Below are 22724 nucleotides of genomic sequence, written 5' to 3'. Positions count from 1 at the left end.
TCCAAATAACGTGTTTGTGAAAGGAGTCAGTATGTATATGGTACCTGTACTAAAGGACTGGAGGGTGCAATTAATTTAAAGGGAGTTGAGCTTTAGCTGAAAGCAGAAGAGAGTTTTCCTGTGTGTCATCACGCACGAAACTTGATGCCAGTGGATATTGGTACAAAGTGTTCTGCATTTTAAAAACATCTCATTCCTGAGGGTTGAATCTGCAAAGCTTTCTAGCTCCGTGTGGAAGGCACTGGTCATTGCAGACACAACACAGCTTGGACAGGAGCCTGTGTTACCCTCTGCGTTGTAGTCCAGCCGAGTAAGGAATGCGATAAAGTGTCGAGTAGTTGTCCCAGTGGCTTATAGAACCATCCTGTCTTTCTCTGAAGAATGATCCTGTCTTTCTCTGAAGTAGTAGCAGGGTCCCAGAGTAGACAGGTCACTGATCTGATATTACAGTGTGACGTTTCCAGTCTGAATTGAAGGATGGAATTTCAAGGATTTTTTTGGGGAGTTGAGGGAGGGCCCAGAAGAGAGTGAAAAATGTTTTCAGGTGCTTCTAGCTGTGGATAAGAGCAGCTTATGTATCACTAAGCAGGAGGAGGCGGCTTGCATACAGGTATTTCGTGTGTTCAGATGCAGAAGGAAGGAAATAAAACTGTCTCTGGACCTGCTGTAGTATCCAAGGTCTATGTCTTGGGGCATGTTCGTTCTTAATTACAGCTTCTAGTCCTCCAATTTATGTGCTGTGGATGTGTCTTTTTAGTTTTCGGTTTCTTGGGTTTTGGAATATATTTTCCTCAATCGTACACCAAGAAGTTTGTGTATATATGTCTGAAGTGTTGGAAGCTAACCAGTTTGAAATGCTTAGCAAATTGAGAGGGTGAGTTTAAAATGTCATAATATTATGGGAAGGGAGATTTTATTTAAATGGGTATGCCTCTTATAAATATTTGCATTTGTATTTTGCTCTGGCATAATGCTGGGAGAGAAACATTTAAAAAAAGAAGAGTTGTAGAATGCAAGTGTGAATGTGTTCCTTCTACATTATCTGTACAAGGAAGTATTATCTTTCTACAGCGATGATGGTTCCGGTAGCCGTCTGTGATAATGAAACTGTCTCACTTCCATAATTTTATTGCTACTTGAAATCTCTCCTGTTGAAAGTAGCTCTTTGAAGTTCGAGAATATTTTGCTTCCAGTTGTTTCCGAGGTCACAGCAAGTCACAAAGCTTGCAAAAAGGCGCGTATCGTTCCCAGCTTCACTTCTGATGTGTATACCCTATCTGTATGCTTTGTGCCTGAAATAGATATAGGTTGTATCTCACTGCTTGGTGCTGCTTCCTTGACTGAAGATGAAAGATCTAGCAGGAAAATTGGACAATCTATGTGGAAAGCTGCGGCAGCAGCAATACTTGTTTTGGTGCCAGCCTGTGTGCGTACAGCTCCTGAACCCTCGGTCCCTGCAATGCCATCTCTGTCTTACATGAGACCAGAAGAATTCCACAGTTCTGTGCTGATCTTCTGGAGAGATTTATTAGCAGAGCAGAGGTTGTTGCTCAGACAGCTATTCTATTCTTCCCTGGGGAAAAGGTTGGCCGGATCAAGCTAGTTAGCCATCTGTTCCAGCAGTTAGACCATGCTGAAATAAATGATTTCCTGCGATTTCTCACAGCCGTGTTTTGTATTGTCAGTGCTACCTGTGGCTTTCCTCTGGTGTTTAAACACCAGTATGTGTGCACAGGCACTGCAGAGTCTGGTGAAATAGAGAGGAGGAGAGAAGGAAATGGGGAACTGTCACCCACTGATGAAATGTGCCTCTATTTAGTGCAATTCCACAGTCAGGGCTGTGGGATTTCCATTCAGGTGTGATGTGCCCATCTATTCTGGCAGTTTGGTGCCAGGCTTGGACTTGTTGGACCCTTTGGAGAACTGTACCTGTGCGTAAGCTTTGCCTCTTTGTTCTCCAGACTTTTGAGGCCTGCCTTGGTAAGAGATCAGGATGCCACTAATTACCCCCTCGCTCCCCAGACTCCCCAAACTTCTCTGTCAACTGTCGAGATTGTAAATAAATATGACCTATTTCATTATGCCAGATAAATATGACCTATTGCATTATGCCAGTTGTCTGGAGTGGCCAGAGGTGTAAGTAGGAACAACATGTCTCTGTTTATTATTAAGTAGTTAACTCATGTTAAAGTTTTGCTTAACTCTTTTTTCAGTTCAGAGCCTGGGATGTTGGAGTCTCCACATCCACATTTTCTTTCTAGTGCTTTATGTCAGCTTCTAGTTTTAGATTTCCTCAGTAAGAAATCGCTCTTTTCCTTAATGCTTGCTTAATAATCTGTTTCAAATAGACTGTTCAAATTGTTTCTGAATTGCAGATGAGCCTGGGAGATTGTTGGTAGATATTTTAATTCCAGTGTGGTGGAAAGGAAGCAATATGATTCAGCTCTTAAACTTGGAACCTCAAATGGTATTTCATAGCACAGCAATACATACACTAGATTTGTCAAGCTGTGTACTCCTCTTGGCAGAAGGATTTTTGTGGAATTTCAAGGTAATTTCTATTACAGATTTGGTTTACAAAGAATGTTTCTAGCTGGAATACTTATAACAGAGTTTACCTAAAAATATATAAAAAGAGGGCTTGGAAATAAATGTCCTGGATGTTTTAGGCAGTGTCTCTTGCTATTGATTTCTTATTGATTCCTTGTTGGGTGGCAGACAGTGGCTGTGTGGCATTTGTACCTTGTCTTTTGCAGACAGAAGTCATTTTTTTCATTAGCATTAGAACTCAGCTTTAATGTTTCATTGATGAAACAAGACTAAAAGCTTATACTAGTAACTCTTCATTGTTTGCCTTGGCAAAATGATTTTAGCTGTGAATAACATTGCACTAAATTCCATAACAAAAGCCTGAGGCTTTTCAGAGTCTGTGTTTTATTTAGCATTAGACTGTTGTTGCTGTTTTAAAGTGTTTTGCTTCTGAATTGCACAAGTCCTAACTTGAAGTTTCTCTCTCTGTCTTTTCTTAGTATTGAGATTTTAATTTTGAGGTTGTTTTTAAAGCTAAGCTTTTATAAAAGGCTGCTGGTTTCCTTATACAAGGACTTTCTATCTGAACAGGTATTAGGAAGCAGGTACAGACTCCTCAGTGTAAAACGTAAGCCAGTGGTCTGTGGGAAAGTGAAGCTAATACATTTGGGTGCTTGGCATGTTTTTTTTTCTTGATGTTTTGCTTCTTCATTTAGAAAAATCCACTTGGTAGTAAATCTATGTGAGCTGCACTGTTTTCTTGCTAGCTTCACTGGTGATAGAAAGTAAGCCAGACATCAGTTTGGGGGTTCCTTGAGAAACAGTTGTCATTCTTCCAGTCCAAAGTGACTTCTAGAAATTTTCCTCCTGTTTTAGAGGGATGGAGTAGTTTGGTAAAGAGCCCCAGGGGCAAGTTCTGAATGCTGAATTATACCCAGCGATGAAGGGAGGTTTCCGGGATAACTGGGAGGTGGCTGGATAAACCCACATGGTACCGTGGAGCTCTGCACAGATCAGCTTGTCTGCACGTCCAGTAGTAGCAGTATGTAGTATTGCAGTCATACAGTGTGTGACTGTACCCTGAGCTCTTCATCCGCATCTTCTTGAGGTTATGGCAGCTCAGATGTCCCCACAGCGTCACTGTGTGCCATGCCAGAGCCCACTGAACTCGGAGGAAACGTTACTTGTCATAAGCGTTTTGGATGAAGCTTTGTCTAAGCAGAATTAATTAAAACTTCAATACGATAAAAAAAATAAATAGTGGCATAAGCACAACAGCACTTCAAAAATTATCGTTTTTATCCAAATGTGGTTGCTGTTAATTAGCTCATTTGTAAAGAAAAAACAGAACATAAAAATAAAAAACTAATTAGTCTCTAACTTCAGTGACATAGATAACTATATTGGTGTTTTTGTTTTGAGCTGCATACAGGCAGAAATGGCTTTAAGTGGTGTTTTAAGTGTTGGGTTTTTTTCCCAGTGCCAGAGACTAGCTGGGATTAAAGCAAATCATGACTCAGTCTTCTCTTTAGTGTCAGAACTGCACTCCTAGTTCAGCCGTACCTCTGCAAGTGGTGTTTACCTAGCACAAAAGATTTCATATGCCAATTCCAGTAGAGAACGCTCACTTTCTGTTTCTATTTTCTTTTAGGTTATGTTTCACACTATGTGCTGACTGTCTGTACTTACAGAAGATATTTAAAAGCAAACAGACTTTTTTTTTTTTTCCAAAGATTTTGATTCCAGTGGAATCTGCGCTTTAGATTTTTGTCTTGTCAATTTACTCCTGAAGCAATGCCTGTACAAGCTCCACAATGGACGGATTTTCTCTCCTGCCCGATTTGCACACAGACTTTCGACGAAACGATTCGGAAGCCCATCAGCTTGGGTTGCGGACACACTGTCTGCAAGATGTGCCTCAACAAGCTCCACCGTAAGGCATGTCCCTTTGACCAGACCACTATCAACACAGACATTGACCTCCTGCCTGTGAACTCAGCCTTGCTGCAACTAGTGGGTGCTCAGGTATTGGTGCTTTTTTTTTTTAATTCTGTGTCTACGTTGTTTTCCTTCTTTTAGATGGGTAATTAATGAATAAAGAATGTAATTCTGCATTAATTGTGTGTAGAGTAGACACCTTTTTGTAGACTGACTTTGACAAATGCAGGTTTTAGACCTTTGATGTGCTCTAGTAGAGGTGGCTGGAACAGCAGTTCAGATCTTGCTTACACTGGTTGCTGTAAAACTTTGTTACATCTAAATTAGTGTAACCGTGGGCTGTTCCCTTCCTTCTTCCCTAGCTTCTATCTAGCCATGCTCTCCCGAAAAGGTGAACTGAATCCAGGAGCTTATCTCGTGGGAAGCCATTCCTCTTCAGTGTTACTTCCTTTACCATATTCATGCTATGGGCTTGTGATTGGTTGTCCCAAAGCAGGAGGAGAGAGTAAGGGAAGTGGGACAGACCCCTCTGATAGCAGCCTTTGTACTGCCTTATGTTTAGTTTGAAACAGTGCTCTGGAAATATGATTTCTTGAGCTGACATGTTAATCTAAATCCGTATAGGTGGATGAGGGGAGTCTGCCCGAGACTCAAACAGGTACTTGTGAGGTTAGCTGAACCAGTGATCTGATGGGGATGACAGCGCTCTGGCAGCACTGGGATGTGTAGAAAGCAGAATCACCCTGTTCAGTTGCAGCACAGACTTAAATTGGCATCAGCTTATCACTGTTAGATTGCTGGTAATTTCCTGTGACCGATGCCATTCCTAAGGCTGGACAGAATTGTGAGCTTGGGGAGAGGAGGGACAATTGTGTCTAATTTATGGGTGAGGAATAAAAATGTAGACAGGCTGGGGTTTTTGTTTTGTTCTGCTTCTGTGTCTGGGCTGAGCTGAGTCAGAGGTAGCAGAAAATTGTGTGTGATCCACGGCTCAGGGAAAAGAGAAGAGCTCTGTTGTGGAGCAACTTCAAAAGGTGTGGAGGAAAGAAAGTTGTTTTTATGATGCTTTTCATTAGGCACTGTGACCTAGAGATCCAGATGGTGTTTTGCCACTTCTTTTTTTGTTGGATTTATCAAGTAATATGACTAGCTTGTTCTTTAGTGGTGTATGGCATAGGAGTTGTTTCAGAAGCTTAACAATTAGGTTGTGTTCCTGGCTGTGCTGAGTGACTCATCCTGCTCTGCAGGAGAGGGTGGTGAGATTGTGTGCCTCCATTTTTGTGATAACTCTGCTGCCATCCTTGAAGAGCTTCAAAGCAGTGTGGAATCTGTGGGTGATGCCATAAATAAATATTGTCATTCTCTTTCTCCCTTCTTCCTTCCTCTGAGTTTCTAGAATAGTTCCAACTGCAGCCAAATACCTACCTTTATCATAAATGTCTTTTTCTTCTTGCATTTTTGGGGTTGTTTTGTATGCATTTGTTAAGCTTTGTGAGAAGCTATGTGATAGCTTTAACTTGATCTTTACCTGAATTAAAATTTCCATAAAAACAAGATCCTCTGCAATGAGAATCTCTCTGCCTCTGTTACAGGTAATTTAGAGCTTTATTCTGGTTTTGTTAGTCGTCCAACCAGGGTGTCCTCATCTGTTTGTGTATGAGGTATGAAGAAGGAAGAGTACCTTCATGATAGTATTGGATTTGTCTTGAGAGTGAACTGAATTCTAGGTTGCAACTTTGAACTAATGACATTTTTGTGCTACTTTTTATATTTACGTGATCAGGATTTATAAGACCTTGTTTCTTGGTGACCTGAAAGCTGCAAATGCCACCCAAAAAATACATTGTTCTCTCCCCGCTCATTTGTACCATCTCCCTCCCAGTTCCTAATTCCGGTGAGCACGTGAATGACATCAAGGTTCACTATGACTCTCCCTCCTTTCTTTTCTTTCCTTTTCCATTCCTGGCACCTGTTGTAGTGTTTACCAGACTGTGGAGTACTAGAAAGTAAATACACTGTGCACTGAAGGACAGGGAAACAGTTCTTCTCTATGGCCATTTTCTTTCATAATTTTACAGAAAAAGGCTTTGTTAAGGGAAAAAGAAAAAAAAAAGGTACTTGGGAGAAATTACAGTAATTTTGAACTCCGTCCTATTAAGAAGGTGGGCTCTCTTTGTTACGTAGCCACAAAAATGATCTGTGAGCAGCAAGCCAGCTTACAGAGCATGAGTAGCTAATATCAACAGATTTAATTTTCTTGTTCCGCTTGGTTTAGTTTCAGGAGGGTAAATGTGTCATTAACATCCTCTAATTTCCAACAAATGCCCGCACACCTTAACCTGAGTCCATGGGGAGATGCATGTTAGTTTAATTTTTTAATTATTCCAAAACCAGGTTTTATTTTAGAAGGAAATCCAGTACAACACAAAGCTTTATCTGGGGGGAGAAAACAGTTTGTTCTCTTCCCTGTGGGTTGGCTTCTGAGAAGTTCACACATTTCTAAGTGTTAAGTACATCTTTGCTGGAGGCAGAGGAGGAAACCAGGCAGCTTGAAGAAGCAAATCTATTCTGCTGTGACTGGCAGCAATGATAGGATTCCAGGGCAAGTCATGTTGGTTGGCTTTTGCACATGCACCAAGGGGTGAAATAAGCAGGATTGTATTTCTGGGGAAAATGTGCTAAGTTTGTCACAGAGCCACCCAGGAAAGCAGTAACCTCTTCCTCTGATGATAGCATTCTCTCTCTATGTGGGTTTCATCACTTTAATGGTAAAAAGAGTTGGTTTTTTAGTTGAATTAGAGGCTGTTTCTCAGTTTTCCATCTCCTTACCTCTTCCACAAAATGAAACTTTTTGCCCAGGTTATAACCACCCTTGATGTGAAAATTAACTGTTGCAGATACTCAAATGCTGTTCCCCTACTGTACAGAGCCACAAAAGAGGAATTTCTGTGAAGTTGTTTTTAGTGCAAGCTCTTGAGGAACTGAAGACAGTAGACTTTGGGTTGTGTTAGGTTTTGGGGTTTTTTTTGGCAGGAAGCAAATAATCTGTTTGCAGAGTGTGAGAGGGGGTGGAAATATTGGAAGAAACAGATTTCAATCCACACAAAAAGAGGTTTGGTCTGTTTAACATGTTCTCATTCTGTGCAATTAGATGTCTAATGGTAATTAGTGACAACTCAAGCTGACATCCTTCATCAAGTTACACTGAAATCCCCAGTTTGGCATCACTGCCTGGTTAGAGATTCTGGTTTAGTGTTCTTTTCCGGTTCCCTTCCTCATGCCATCATAACTGGCCTCTTCCCACAGCCACAAGCAGCCATGCTGATGAGTGACATTCCACTGTCGGGATACAGTCATTGCCGAGGCAGATGCACGCAAAATGAGCACAAATTTGAAGTGATTAAACATCTGAGATAATTCTTCCTGTCTTGTTCTTGTTCCCCTGAGGAAGTGTTGATTATTATTTTATGTAAAGACATTTGCATTGAAAACTGTGATAAGGGTGTGGTGTCTGAGAGAATGAAATATTGAATGAGGATGAAAAGAATGAATTTGCTCTGAAAGGCGTCTTGTTTTGAGGCTCTCAAGAGGTGGAAAGAGAAGTGACCATAAGGTCTTGTGTGCCATTGAAAGGATATTTTGCCAAGGGGAACTGAAAATGTTTTGGAGTCGAATTATTTCTCAGTTTTCCCTCAGCAATTCCATGACAGAATCAAAATTAAAATTTGGATCTCCTGTGACTTCTCTGAATCATGTTTTTATTTTTCTCTTGGTAGATGCTGTTCTTAAAATTACTCTAACCCAAAAATATTTCCAAAAGTCTTGGAAGTGCATATAATAGAATCAGCAAAAGGACAAAGTATTTTTAAGTTTTACTGTGAGATGCATCACATGAGTGAAGATGAGTTGTGTGTGGGGAGAAATACGTTCTTGTCTCCTGACAACCACCAAATAAGCATCTTATTGCTCCAGCTTAAGATGAAAGTTTAATCTCTTGTGGGCTCATTTTGCAAAAAGTACAGTTGTACAAGGCTTTTAGATTTTTACACTGAAGCTTCCCTTGTAAAGAGAAGAAATGGGAATGATACGCGGATACGCAGCGTTGAATAGCTTAACTCTTTCATGTTTTTCTATGCCAGCTTTTCCCTGGGGGAAGCGTTCTGTTAGTTGCTGAGACAGTCCCTGTGTCTCTCTGGTGGAGTTGTGCTTTGTATGGCATTCCAAAGCACTGCTGTGAATGTGTGCTAAACCTGCCTTAATTCCAGATCGCAATCCAGGGCTGGACACGGCTTCCTGTCCCACGGCTGTCCCGAGCCCTCTTTGTCTGCTGGCTGTTGTGACACTATAGTCACGTTTCAGATCGTCGCTGATGGCAGACTGAGTGCTTGCAGGAGCAAATAGGAATTTGCACAGACTGTACTACAGCAGTAAATATGGCAGAGACTGTGCAGTCTGTCTCGGCACAAATGCATGAGATGTGTGTTGTTTTATCAATAAGCCAGTTGTGCTTGTATTACTACCCAAACAGAAGCAGCTGCTAAAATGGCAGTGGCTTTGAAAAGGAGGTGGAGTATTCTGTTAACATGAAAGCAAATATTGAAGGTGCTTGTATTTGTTTCCCAAATCCCAAGAAACCAGTCCAGCTGAGACTGTTGCAACAGTTATGGCTGACCACTGTAAATACAGTTGCAAAATCTCCTTTTGCTGAAAACAAACAAAAAACTAAACAAATGCCACTCTGTCCCTGAAACTAAAACACCCCCAAAACTTGATGAGTTGACTGCAGTCTGTGAAAGCACCCAGGCTGGCCTTGCTGTGTTGGTGTGATTGAACTTGGTTTTGTTTTTTCCTTGAATAGGAGTAAAAGGGGAGGTGTCTGATCCAGACTGTCTTGATTATGTTAGTTTTGGGTTAGTATCAACTGTCTTAATTGCAGCTGATAGGTTACACTGGGAGACTTTTTTTGCCACCTACTGTAGAGGTAAGAGCTATGCAGCTGGTAACTTTATTTTGCAAGGTGTGTCAGATGAGCAACTCAGTGCACACAGTTGTCTAAGCCTGTGGAAGTGTGATTGTATGATTGAAACAGCTCGCTTTCTATTAACATTGATAGGAAAGCTCCTGTCTGTAGTGGTGGTGGCAACCCTATGTATATATGTGTGTATATATTTTAGTTATCACTGCCTTTATTTGCTGCTGCCATGCGTGGCTTGGTTGCACGTGAAGGTTAGTGGGTTTGTAGCTTCTTTAACTGAAGCATTAAAGGCTTGTGCTTGGAGATGAGCACCTTGGTTAGTCCTTGTTAGCAGCTGTGTGGGATTAGCTTCTTGTTATTGCCAGTGGTGTAGTGATCAGCTTGAAGACAGAAGTTTGAGATCCTTTTGCACTTCAACAGCATATGCAGAAAGTGCTCATGTTTAGTCTTCTGAGAAATTCCAATTCTCTGTGCTATCATATATTGATATTGCTGAATAGTGATGCTGAGAAACAGCACGACAGGGCTATGCTGCACCCCTAAAAAGAAAACAATGCAGTCAGATTAATACTTGCAGGGTGTGTTTGTATTCACTATGTAGGATAACTTGGTCTTGCTGCTTGATAATTGGGTCTAGCCAGAGTGTGTTCCAAGGGTGTCTTAGTCAATTTGCTGATAAGTCTTTCTCCCACTAATCCCAGTAGCTCTGATCGGTTATCCCCAGATGACTTCAGAGCTGTGAGACCCAAGGTATGAATCTGTACTTACCTACAAACCAGGATTTGTCTGATTTGTTCTGGGTGGTGGTTTTTTGTTTTGTTTTGTTTTTTTTTTTGACAAGTCAGCTTTGAGAATGTCTCAATATGTTTGTTATTTCTGCCAAAGTTTTATAGTTGTAATAGTTATAAGAAATGCCATGTTTCTCATGTAATAATTTCTTTTGTCCTGGAATAAACCTTCTGCTCCTAGTTCCTGCCAGCCACTAAATAAATCTGGTAACTACGAATTCTCTTCATTTTTTGGTCTTTCTTTTGCTTTTTTTAAAAGAATGCTATTTGCTCATTAAGCAAGCTGAAAAAATGCTTACTAATATAGAAAAAGCACGGAAGAGGATGAAAACAGGAAATGCTTGATATTAACAAGCTTGATTTGGTGTGGTAAGCATGACTGCCACTTATTTATGCGTATTCATTGTGGACTGTCATCTCTTTTCAGGTTCCTGAGCAGCAGCCAATTACTTTATGTAGTGGAGCTGAAGACACCAAGCATTATGAGGAGGGCAAGAAATGTGTGGAAGAATTAGCATTGTACCTCAAACCACTGAGCAGCGCAAGAGGTAGCTCCTGCATTGTTTCCTTTGAAAATGAAAGCTGAAAACAGATAAGATGCAAAACAAACTATGCAGATGGCTATTGAAAAATGGATATAGACCTTGTTTAGAAACAAAACAACTTTCCTAAGCAGTAAGGTTATTGCTTCACAGGAGTGTGCAGGGGGAATTTTATCATATTACATATGGTGGACTTGAGAAATCTGTCAGCTCAGTTAGTAGAGGTGGACATTAAGTTTTCCAAAATGCATTTTTATAACAAGCCGTGTCAAGCTTTTCCAACTAGTACAGTGTGACAGCAGTATTGCCCTGAGTAGCAGTGTCCCAACAAACAGGCTCTGTGCTGTAGAACAAACTCCGTGTGGGAGCCTTATGTCAAGTGAGTCACTTATTCCTTTAAGCTGGTTACTGTGGCTCCCAGCACATTTGTGGATCAGTTTTTGCACATAATTAAACATCACCCAAGTGGTTTTTCACTTGGTGTGAGCTTGGTTTGCCCAGGCCAAAGAACTGGAGATATTAGATATAGATAAAAAACCAAATGTTTTGTGGAAACAAACAAATGGTCAAAGGTGGCAGTGATCTCTGAAGCCCATAAATGGGGGAAGATCCTACTCTTGAGGAGTCCCCTGGGAATCTGTATGGGAGGAGGTAGGAGTGACTTCCAACATAGGGAGAAAATTTATTAGAGCTTCCATCCTAGAGAGCCAAATCAGTCAATCACAAGACTTAAAACTGTGACAAAGCTGACCCTTAGGAACTGTTTGCTTTTAGTGCTGAGTAAAACTGGCAAAACCAAACTTCTGATATGCCTTCTCTGGTGTTCTGTTTAATAAAGTGGACATCAGGAGAACTGCATTTGTACTTCTGCAGCGGGTTGAAGGCTGGCATAAAAGAGGACATATGAAATAGTTTATATATTTGTTTATATATTTCTTTTCTCCTTCATTTTGTTTTGAAGGTGTGGGTCTTAACAGTACTACTCAGAGCGTGCTAAGTCGTCCTATGCAAAGGAAACTTGTGACGTTAGTTCATTGCCAGCTAGTGGAGGAAGAAGGGCGGATCAGAGCCATGCGTGCGGCACGGTCACTCGGTGAAAGAACAGTCACAGAGCTCATCCTTCAGCATCAAAATCCTCAGCAGCTCTCCTCCAACCTCTGGGCTGCAGTGAGAGCCAGAGGATGCCAGTTCCTCGGACCAGGTAGATCACATCACAACACTGCTTCTGTACTAGGAATTATCCAGAATGAAGGAGGATTGATAAACATGTGTCAAAGTGACTGAGTGATTTTTATTAGGCAGTGGCTTAATTTCTTAGTGGTAGGTCTTCAGAATTAATGCTTTATCTCTTTGGCTGCTGCCATGAACTTCTCACTTTGCAAAAGACTTGCAAAGTCTTCTGTAAAATTCATGATAATGCATGTCCTTTTGTTCTTGTGATAAGATAAAATGGGAAGTAGTTTCTCACTCGCTATTATTTGAAGATGACCCTTCTAGAAAAATATAAGGTTACTAGAAGTGACTGGACATGGCTTCTATTACTTCTCTGGGGTAATAAACATACAAAACAACTGTGAGGAAAGATTTGTTATGTTTGGAGCATGTGTGTATGCATTTTTAAAAAGATAGATACTTAAAAATTCCTTTTCATAGAATAGTAAAACAATTCATGTTGCTTTAAAAGTCTACTGGAAATGTAGACTTGGTTGAGGACCAATGAGAATAATGCCTTGAAATATGAAGCCAATTTCTTAATGGAAAAAATAAATAAGCTTTTCCTCAGTGAAACAGATTAAGAAAGATTAACTTTTGGGTACTAACTTTTGTACCACTACAGGGAAGAGACCGGCTTATTACCTAGCCAAATATGTGGTACTACAGCACCTCATCTATTTGTGTGGGCACTAGTTGCTCTTTTACCAGCATGGAAACCAACCTGGCCCTTCATCAATCTATCAGCTGCTTCTGCTGGGATAGGTGTGGGATGTAGATAATACACTTGGAAAACTCTTCTGTCAATAATAAAGAGACATATAGACAGGAATGAAGAAGTCCTCCTATCATCTGACACCCAATATAGAATTTTTAACTTTTTCTAATTATTATTTCTTCCGTCTCCCCAGTCACAGTCTGGGAATCTGGAAGTGTTCCTTCCTTCTTTTCCCTCCTTTCTTGCTCAGCTCTGTTTCCTGCCTGTGGGTTTGTGTGTGTTATGGGGTGGGGTGGGTTGTAGCTGGTCTCCCACTTGTAGGGAAGCAAACTGTGCAAAAATCTTTCTTGGTCTTCTCTCATATTGCATCTCTTCATATTTCCCCCACACCAGCAATGCAAGAGGAGGCTTTAAAGCTTGTTCTGCTGGCTCTGGAAGATGGATCTGCTTTATCACGGAAGGTCTTGGTTCTCTTTGTGGTTCAGAGGCTGGAGCCGCGATTTCCTCAGGCTTCTAAGACGAGCATAGGGCACGTTGTCCAGCTTCTTTACAGAGCCTCGTGCTTCAAGGTATGACAAAGATCCCGCTTGGAGATTTCATAACACTATGAAAAATATTGGTTTTGATTTTTTATTTTTGTTATCCTGTAGCATTACATGTGCCCAAAAGATCTATAGTTATAGAATTAACCATCAAGTCCCACATGTGCTTGGAGAGTTCTTTATTGTACGACTGTGATGGCAATGTAGGCTGAAGTGGCAACTGTAGACTGTAAAATTAAGCTTTTACTCCATCCAGGTTTAATAATTGCACAGTAACAAAACCTGTAAGCCAGCATAACTTCTCTCCTTAGAAAAGACTTAAAGCTGGAAAATCCCCAATTCTGTTAACTGAGTGGTGGTGTGATTAGAAACAAAGAAATATAAGGCTCTTGGATATCAGAGTTGTATAGAGAGAACTTAAGCTGCTTATTACACTTTACAGTATTTAGTGGTCCATTCCTAGGTGCTCAGCTTGGATTTCATTGGTTTTTGCCAAATAAGGAGAAAAATGCTTTGTTGCTGCTACTTGTACCTTGAAGCAAAATTATGCAATAGAAACAAAATACCTTGATTAGAAAAGTAAGGTGTGGATGCTCTAAAGTCATTTAGGGAGTGTGACACTTCCACCAGTATCTGGAGCAGAGTCTGAGTAAATTATGCTTGGTATCCATTTCATAGTGGTTCCAGTTTATGCACGGTGTGTTATTCTAGTAGTTCAGTGCATGGTGTTATAGTTTAGTTTGGGAGGAAGAACTTAATTGCTGACTGAAGATTTCACTTGCGTTGGACTTTACCTAATCTCTGGCTTATCCTGCTTAGTTGTGTTTGACTGTTTTCTCCCCACTAGGTGACAAAGCGAGATGAGGATTCCTCCCTGATGCAACTGAAGGAGGAATTTCGCACTTACGAAGCTCTGAGAAGGGAACATGATTCCCAGATAGTTCAAATTGCTATGGAAGCAGGTCTACGCATTGCACCAGATCAGTGGTCCTCGCTGTTATATGGAGACCAATCTCACAAATCGCACATGCAGTCTATCATTGACAAGGTAAAGCCACCTAAAATCAGCCTAGTGTAGTACGTTTGCAACTGTAGTAGATTTAAATGCTTGTAAAGTGAATTTACAAATTGTGCCCATGTGTACTCACTCATTATTTGCCCTGTTATTTCAAAACCTGTTATGACCTGAATAATTAGAACGTAAGTTTGTAATCTACTGCTCCCTCTGCCATCCTTCCACCTCTTTCTACTTGACCTCTTTCTGCAAATGGGAAGCCACAAAGATTGGTTAGCTGCACAGCTGGTAAATGCCAGGGTGGTAACCGGAGATTAGTGCTTCGTGTTCTCAGGCTGGAGCCTGGTGCGTAAGTTAAAAGAAAATCAGTCCCTTAGTTTATACCTGAAGTAAGTATTTCTTAAAATGACTTGACCTCTGGAAATGCCCCAGTCTCTTTTCATTTAGAGGGAACTTAAGATAAATGGGCTTTTAAATTAGGGACTCACAGGTAAGTGCCTGCATTAGGTGAGATTGTTGAATGACTACAAAAGCTGTGCAGGAGGATCAGTTTCAAGATTGGTCTGCTCTGTGTTTGTGCATTATCCCACCAATTCAGGTGTCTTGCCAGACACCTCCTGAAGGATCTTGGGAGAAGAATGAAAGGATTTTTAAATACTGAAATTATGCTATGTTAGTAACTGGAATGTTGCTAGCTACCTTTATCCTCCAACCATCTTCTCTTTATTGTCTGCTGTACTCAGTTTAGAGCAAGTTGCAAACCTCTTGGTTTTGAGATTAGACTTTAAATCTTAATTAAATGGTTTTTAATATTCTGTATTTTTTTTTCTGGGTGCCAGCACAACGCAGAAAAGAAATAGGTTACATTACTAGAAATAATACCACCCTTTGTTTTGTCTATTTAGAGCTGTATTTTTCCTTGTTATGTTAGAGTTGTGCATCCTTTAATGCTGGAGAAGGATTTTTAAAAAAGGTGCTGAAAGGGGCTTGTGTGAAAAACGTTTTAGTCCAGTTTTGGAAGACGGCTCTTGTGAGCTCATGCGACAACCTTCAGAAACCATAAGGATTATTTTGCCTGTAGAAAGTTAACTATTATAATTTTTTTAAGTTGCAGACCCCAGCCTCGTTTGCACAGAGTGTTCAGGAATTAACTATTGCTCTTCAGAGGACTGGAGATCCAGCTAACCTGAATCGTCTTCGACCTCACCTAGAGCTCTTGGCAAATATCGATCCCAGTCCAGGTAAATCTGGATGTTCTATGAAAACCATTAACTTACAGTTCAGCAAGAGGAGCTTAACACTATTGAAGGGTTGAAAGCTGTTCATCAAGTGGAAGGAAACATTCTCGAACTCAAACTAAAGATTCTTGAGTGTTATTTGTAACCAGCCTGGGAACAGCAGTAATCTGGATGAGGAACTGAATGATTCTGAAGCTGAACTAGATTCAGAAGTGTGGCAGGAATAATTTCCCCACTTCTCTGAAGAAAGAACATCATTGTTTGATAGTACTGAGTGAGCATGGGTGAGGATGCTGAATACATACAGTCCTGTGAGCTTACATGATGTGTACTTGATTTTTGGCAATGCTAATAGCGGGGAGCGGCAGCACTCTTAGCTTCTTCCTTTTCCCTTTTTTAATACACCTACCGCTATTTGTTTAGAAACTGGGGGAAATCTTCAAGAAAACACTTAGCAGATGAAGGACTTCTGTTAACTTACCTAAAAATTGTATGTCTTTGTTCTGGAAGTACCATGTATTAATTTTTTGGTCTGAAGTCTCTAGCCTGCAGATATTGTGCTCAGAAGACTCTTTTAAAAGCAGCTTAAAATCATAAGGCATGTTCTGTGTAAACAATTTCAGATTCCGAAGTATAATTTGGATAAATTGAACAGACAGAAGCAGGGCAAAAATGAGTCTAGACAAGAAAGGTTTGTTATCCCAGGGAACTGAGTATTTTTCTTGTTGATATGTAATTCTGCAAGGGTGTGAACGACAGTCTGGGAAGGGGAAGTCACTAATAGTGGAAAAGTTGAAGCGCCTCTGGAAGAAAGTAGTCCTTGTGAGTGGAATAGAATGTAACTGTTCAAAAGACCTTGAAAGGCGCTTGCTGAAGCACTTGAGGTCCTGTGTTTTGCAGCAGAGTGTGTAGGCATGTGGTGAGTGTGTCATCTGCTGGAACAGATTAAATGATTAGAGAAGTAAATTGGCTAGAAAGAACAAGTGCCGCTATAGAATTAAGGCTGTGCAACTTCTTCACACTGCTGTGGTCTGATGTGTAGATTTGTCTTGTGACACTTTTCTGAGAGGCATCAATTTTTGTTGCTGTTGAGTGGCTGTGCCCGTGTGATCTAGGCCAGTGATGATGGTATTTGTACAGAATGATTTTACCTACAGGAGCCTTGAGTGCGAAGAGGGATTTTCAGCACAGTTCTTTTTGTTATGTGCAGAGTTTGTGCAATGCATTTACTCACGAGTTTTTGTAGGATATGATAGTTGTGGTAGGAGGAGATAATTTGACGTAGTCTTGCTGGCTCTTTTGATACATCGTGTGGTTCAATTTTGAGCCTATAGCTTTATTCTTTAAGTGGTACATATCCCTAAATTAAGGTGCTGAATGCTTTTTATCTAATGACACACACATATGATAAAATCTTTCTGGTTGTCGAGTGAAGTTTTGTGATACTGGTGGTTTCTTTGTGCCTGATTTTGGAGAATCCTTCTGACTTTTTATATTCTGTTTGCTGTTGGTACAATAGATGCCCCACCTCCAACATGGGAACAACTGGAAAATGGACTAGTTGCTGTGAGGACTGTGGTTCATGGCTTAGTCGATTATATCCAGAATCACAGCAAGAAAGGAACAGATCAGCAACAGGTAAAAGCTAAATCATTTAGCAAGTGCTTACCCCTAAAATTTTATTGGCTATATCCAAGAGTAGAGGTTTACTAATGTTGTATGGAGAGATTTGATTTGACAAAGAGCTGATTTAAAAATATGACTGTTGTGTTGTATTTATCAAAATAAAACAAACACGAAAGGACAAAACCCCAAACCTCCAATACCTGTTCCATTAATTTGTACAGCTCACTAAAATGAAAACAGACTGATCCAGCTGCAAGTGTAGGGAAATGAATAAACCACCCTCCTGATGCGAGAGTGGGGAAGAGAAGCTGAGGTGCCTAGAAATGTGATCTGTGGGGAATTTTCTTGGGCCTCTTTTAATGTGACACTTGAGTCAGATGGCTCTGTGTTAATGAATTTTTTTGCAGACCTGTGCTGTAAAGTTTTAAACGTGTGAAGGCTTAATATTGAGGTGCAATCCAAGTTCCTGAAACAAGTTTTTTTTTGTTTCAGAAATGAGATTATGTTGCTAAATATATATATATATATATATGCTTATCTCATAGTTATCACATGTTCCTTTGATCTCATTTTGTTATGTAGCCAAGTGGATATAATGTGAACTGCTGCTGAAAGACAGAGCTGCCTATCACACATTCCCACTCTCTCCCTTGCTTTGGCACTCGTCCTCTTGGAGAGCTGGTTTAGGCGGCAGAACTAGTAGAAAGGTTTTCTCTGACCAAAAAAGAAAGGGGGGGCAGGCGTAAAATCAGAGTGAATTATTTCTGCATTCACTGGAATTCATAATGAGCACTGTTACCAGCAAAAGGAAAAGAAGCAGAAATACACAAATGGGAAAAACACTGAGGGTTTTTGTTCTGGTGACCAATGCCCAGACCTGGTACACACTGTGCCGCTTGGAAGGGAACCCAAAGTCTCACAAGTGGGAGAGGGGACATGTGAGAATTGGGCAGAGCTTTGCTGCCTGGCGGCAGAGGCCAGCAGAGAGCTGTGCAGCATGTGTACACCCTGCCAAAAGCCTGTTTTCATTATAGTAGGTATTTTTAAATAATCATTTTGTGGATGGCTTCTTACAGATTTATATCTTTTGGCTAAGTTTTCTTTCACAGACATTTCCCTCAGTGGGAGCTTTGATACAGTATAATCTCTGATTTAATTCTGCCATGAAAAAGTGTAGGAACTTAAATGTCTTTGGGCCCACCTCTGGCCTTCTGTCAGAATTTACTTAGAGAGACTGGCAAATGGGAGTACACGCAGGCAGCACGATCGCAGTAAGTCATTGTTTCTTGGGAAACTTAACAAAGAAAAATACAGAAGGCAACCCATACCCTGCTGATCCTCAGCTATATAGATAGTTAAAGAGATTTTTAGTCCAAAGCGGGGTAAAAGGGAACTTCTTGAAATTTGACTCTTGTAGAGATCAAAAGGATACTCGTGCCACTTTGAACTAACAGGAGGCAAAGGAAAAGTAACTGACTAAATTGTATTTGTTTTCAATCTACTGCAAAGCTTGATGAATACTTGGTGGTTTCTTATTAAGCGTGGTGATTTTATTCAGCCTGTATCAGTTTTGTGCGCTTAACTGTTTCCTGAAACACACAGCTGTGTTCCAGTCAAGTTCCAGTAAGGAATTTGAATAAAAACGTGTTAAAAAGTGATGGTGATAGTTGTCAAAATGTCTACTCTTGAATATATTAGTTCTGTTCAAGAACTAAACACCAATACTTCTCCAGTCCTTTATTTCACATAAGGTACTTCTGAAATGTTTAAATTGAAGGAATTCTCAATATCACGCTGCATTCAGCTCCTGGTTAAGTGCACTTGCATTCAGGTATCTCACCTGGTTTCTCTAACCTTCTCAGCCTCCTCAGCACAGCAAGTACAAGACGTACATGTGCCGAGACATGAAACAGCGAGGAGGATGCCCCCGGGGCGCCAGCTGCACCTTCGCACATTCGCAGGAGGAGCTGGAAAAGTAGGTGTATCTCTTATGGTGGAAGTCAGTCGGGTCTTTGTTTCCTCTTCTCCATGCGAGTCATTTATCATACCTGGGAATGGCGAGAGGAGACCTAACTTGTCTGTTACGTTAGCAAGAAATAATGTGAAAAACTTGATAACAGTTATCTCCTGAGTTTAAGAACTGTTGATTCTTAAATATAGTATGTTTTGCTGTATTGAGCAGTCGTGCAGCTCTGAAAGTTTGTTTATGCAAGTGTTGAGATTTTGGCAGTGGGCAGTTTTCCTTATTTAAGTGTAACTAAACATGCTTGTTTGCATCCATTTGGTCATTTATTTGTATGTGTTTCTTATCTTGCCTTTATGTTTAGCTATGAGAAGTAGGTTGCTGGCAGTTTTCTAGCTATAGGGGTCCTCTTCTGTGCTGTGAGGGCTATCCAGAGAGCTAAAAACCAGCATCGTGAGTTTTCTTTCTGCAGTGCTTGTTCTTTGAAACTTTTTGACAGATCACCCATTCCATAACCTCAGAGTGGTTATAGCTATTTTGGAAGAGCTGAAATGGTTGTCTTATGAAGTCTGCAGTAAATAAGTTACATATATTACAGATTTAGAGGGGACACTCAGTTATCCTATAGCAAGCTGCTGCTGTTCTGAAGGTTGTTTTAATATATATATGTATATTTTTTTTTCTAAGTAAAGCGGATAATTTTGGAGTTAAATACAATGTATTTTAAGCAGTGTATATAACTTGGTACTTTTTTCTTGGGCTAAAATAATTCATGTCTGTCAAAGAAAAGGCGCTTTTTTAAATTGGAAGAAAACTTCCAAGATTTGGAAGTGGTATGCAGCCTTGTCTTTTTTCCTTAATAATTGAAATCTTGAAGCATTAATGTGTCAGTTCATGGGCTGTATAGCCAGTGTGCAGTGCATAGACAAAACAAGGAGAGAATGGAGCACGTGGTATTAGGATGACAAAGGCAGTTATTCAAATGGGCAGAGAATAGGACATTGATAGTTGTGTTCTGCAGAAACAGTTGGGGTTTTTCCTTTTGTCATAATGTTAAGAAAATGGAGATGGGTAGCGCTGGTTTGGATGGTTAACAAGGGTGGTGGGGTCAGTATTAGTGCTCCTGAACTAGTTGTACCTATCAAGAAGGGTTGTTTGTCAGCTCAGCAGGTGGAGGAGGCCAGTTTTATCCAGACTGGCTTGTGTGCCTTAATATTGATGTTGTTTTAGGGTGAAGGTTGCAGCAGTTTCTGTAGGTGGTTGGCACACTTTGGGTTCCAGTTCTTCCTTGTACCTTTCAGCTTTGCTTAATTCGAGTAGATACTGCATTAGTGTTCCCCTTTTAAAAATGTTTAGTATGATTAATGTGCATTGCAGTTCTTATGTACTTCCTGTATCTCTATATATAGCTTTAAGTTTGCCGGAAGGTTACAGGGAAGTGTGTGGTAATGCCTTAGGTAGCAAATTAGAATCTAGACTTGCTTAAACAGCAGCTGATTCCCCTCTTGGCAAAAGACAAAGACCTAGTGTGCATAAACAAGTTCTAAAATTTTTACATTATTTTTATGTCCTGCACATGTGGAGACTGCAACGAAGATTCCTAAAATTGTCCTGAAAAATCCAGAGGGCAGCACTGTGCAACTTTTATTCTAAATATTTTATTACAGAGGGTGCTACTTAAACTCTTCCTGTCACCTTTGATTGAATGGGTGTCAATACATGTGCACTCGTCTCTCCTGAGTGTACTGTTGCGTACCAGATGAACGAGCAGGGATGATCTGTCCTCCTCATCTTGCAAGATGTGCGCAAGCATTCAGAGAGTCAGGAGCCGTCGGACACTGTACTTTTAGACCCCTGGTGGGAGGTGGGTGTCCAGAAGTAATTGGCAGGGAGAACATGGCAGTGGTTTCCCAACCTCCTGCTGCTTTGCAGGGAGAAACTGCTTTGGGTATTGAGTGGGATGCTTGTAAAGATTACTCTATACTCAGTCACATCTGAAAAACAAAACAACAACAAAAAAAACACAAAGACAAAACTTTTTGCCTCTGTGTTGCTATTAACACTGTGTATATGGGCGAACATAAAGAAGATTCAGTAATAGAGTGTAACTGCCCCCTTTTTGAATTTTCTACAATAATGTGTCTACTTTCCTACTCTGTTACCATCTCACTTTGCTTGTTAGGTATGATACAAAAATGTTGGCTTCAACCCTGTTGAAACCTTCTTGCATAGGAAGTGGCCTCTTCTGCAATGTTAAGCAGTGGGAACGCTCAGACCTGCAAATATTCCCTCCCACTTGCGTTCTGGTGCCTCCGCTAATGGCAGGATGTTCAGGGGAGGACCTTCAACTCTGGAATTTGCTCTCTGTTGGTCCAGTACCGTCAATCTGCTGACTTTTGTGGAACATTAGTTAAAAGGCTCGTGTTTGTTCAGACTTACCAGAAGCAGTTTTTTTGGAATTAGTCTAAGAGTTTTTATCTCTGCAATCACATAATTTAATAAACAATGCAAATGCTCTAAGTTGCCTATTGGTATAATAACAAATCCTAACAAACCATGCTTTAAAAGATATGACATGGCAATAAAGGCTTGACTTGGCTTATTGTTGGACAAATGGTGCAAAAGGGAATCTATTCATCTTTTGTCACTTAAATTTTCTGCTATTCGTTTCTTGTCTGCATTAAAAAAGACTTCAATAGGCTGTGATCCTTATTCTGAAGCTTCTGATGCTACAGGTAGATTTTGTGATGTTTTATTTTGGTTTCCTTCTGTACAGTTGAAATGTATCTGTGTACAGGAAATAAGATGTTAAACTCGCTGTGTGAAGTTTAGCTGTGAATTCTTGGTGTACTTGTCATTAAAAATCCATCCTTGTTCTTCTGCTCGAAACTCCTTTTAACAGTTCAAATAGCAGTGAAGTTGTAGTCCAACAGATACAATAAATTTCTCACAAGCCCTTAGGAAACTTGAACTTGAAAACAATATTAAAAATGCAACTCCTGTTAGGTGTTTTTTTTGTTTGTTTGATTTTTTGATGTGTGGTTTCTTTTTCTGAAGATTCCGTAAAATGAACAAGCGTCTGGTTCCCAGAAGACCCCTGAGCGCATCCCTGGGCCAGCTGAACGAGGTGGGCCTGCCCTCAGGAGCTATCCTCTCGGAGGAAGGGGGAGTGGACTTGCCCAGTAGGAAAACTCCTGCTCTGCCAAATGGAATTGTGTCAACAGGCAGCACGGTGACGCAACTGATTTCTCGAGGGACTGACTCCAGTTATGAAACAGCTCTGAAGCCAGGGAAGATGGACCATCTGAGTAGCAGTGCCCCTGGATCCCCCCCTGACTTGTACGAGTCTTCCTACATCTTGTTCAAAGTGTCATGTGTGTAAATATGCAGTAGAAACAAAGTAAACCCATTTGCTAGAAAAGAAATAGAACAAGAGTGGGGTTTTCTTTGGTTGTGTTTTTTTCCAAGTGATTAAAGAGGAGAGTAAAAAACTAAAGCTAAAACTTTAAACTGCTTTACTTTCCTGTTTTGCTTGTATTTTAATTGGAGAAAGTGATGTAAGCATTCAGAAGTTGGAATATAGACGAAGAACAGTGTTTTTGAAGTACAGTGTGCTATATCAGACCTTAATGAGAGGT

At 40.5% G+C, this 22724-nt stretch overlaps 1 protein-coding gene across 10 annotated transcripts in view; it reads left to right on the top strand.

Moving 5' to 3' along the window:
* The window catches only part of RC3H1 (ring finger and CCCH-type domains 1), a 61066-nt gene that overhangs the window by 18253 nt on the left and 20089 nt on the right, over nucleotides 1-22724 (top strand). For 8 of the 10 annotated variants that reach the window (XM_065841736.2, XM_065841737.2, XM_065841733.2 and 5 more), the window contains exons 2-10: nucleotides 4181-4554; nucleotides 10658-10778; nucleotides 11734-11973; nucleotides 13096-13271; nucleotides 14092-14292; nucleotides 15368-15500; nucleotides 17017-17135; nucleotides 18986-19098; nucleotides 22144-22425. In XM_065841736.2, coding sequence (XP_065697808.1) covers nucleotides 4324-4554; nucleotides 10658-10778; nucleotides 11734-11973; nucleotides 13096-13271; nucleotides 14092-14292; nucleotides 15368-15500; nucleotides 17017-17135; nucleotides 18986-19098; nucleotides 22144-22425 — 1616 coding nt within the window. In that variant the 5' untranslated portion in view covers nucleotides 4181-4323. Of the gene's footprint in view, nucleotides 1-2475; nucleotides 2552-4180; nucleotides 4555-10657; nucleotides 10779-11733; nucleotides 11974-13095; nucleotides 13272-14091; nucleotides 14293-15367; nucleotides 15501-17016; nucleotides 17136-18985; nucleotides 19099-22143; nucleotides 22426-22724 lie in introns of those variants that run through there. The other 2 variants (XM_071810564.1, XM_065841734.2) reach the window with 2 other exon arrangements.

The sequence above is a fragment of the Patagioenas fasciata genome, chromosome 6 (genome assembly GCF_037038585.1).
Source record: "Patagioenas fasciata isolate bPatFas1 chromosome 6, bPatFas1.hap1, whole genome shotgun sequence".
NCBI lineage: Eukaryota > Metazoa > Chordata > Aves > Columbiformes > Columbidae > Patagioenas > Patagioenas fasciata.
Note: the sequence above shows the minus strand (reverse complement) of the source record. Positions and strands in the feature narration are given on the sequence as shown.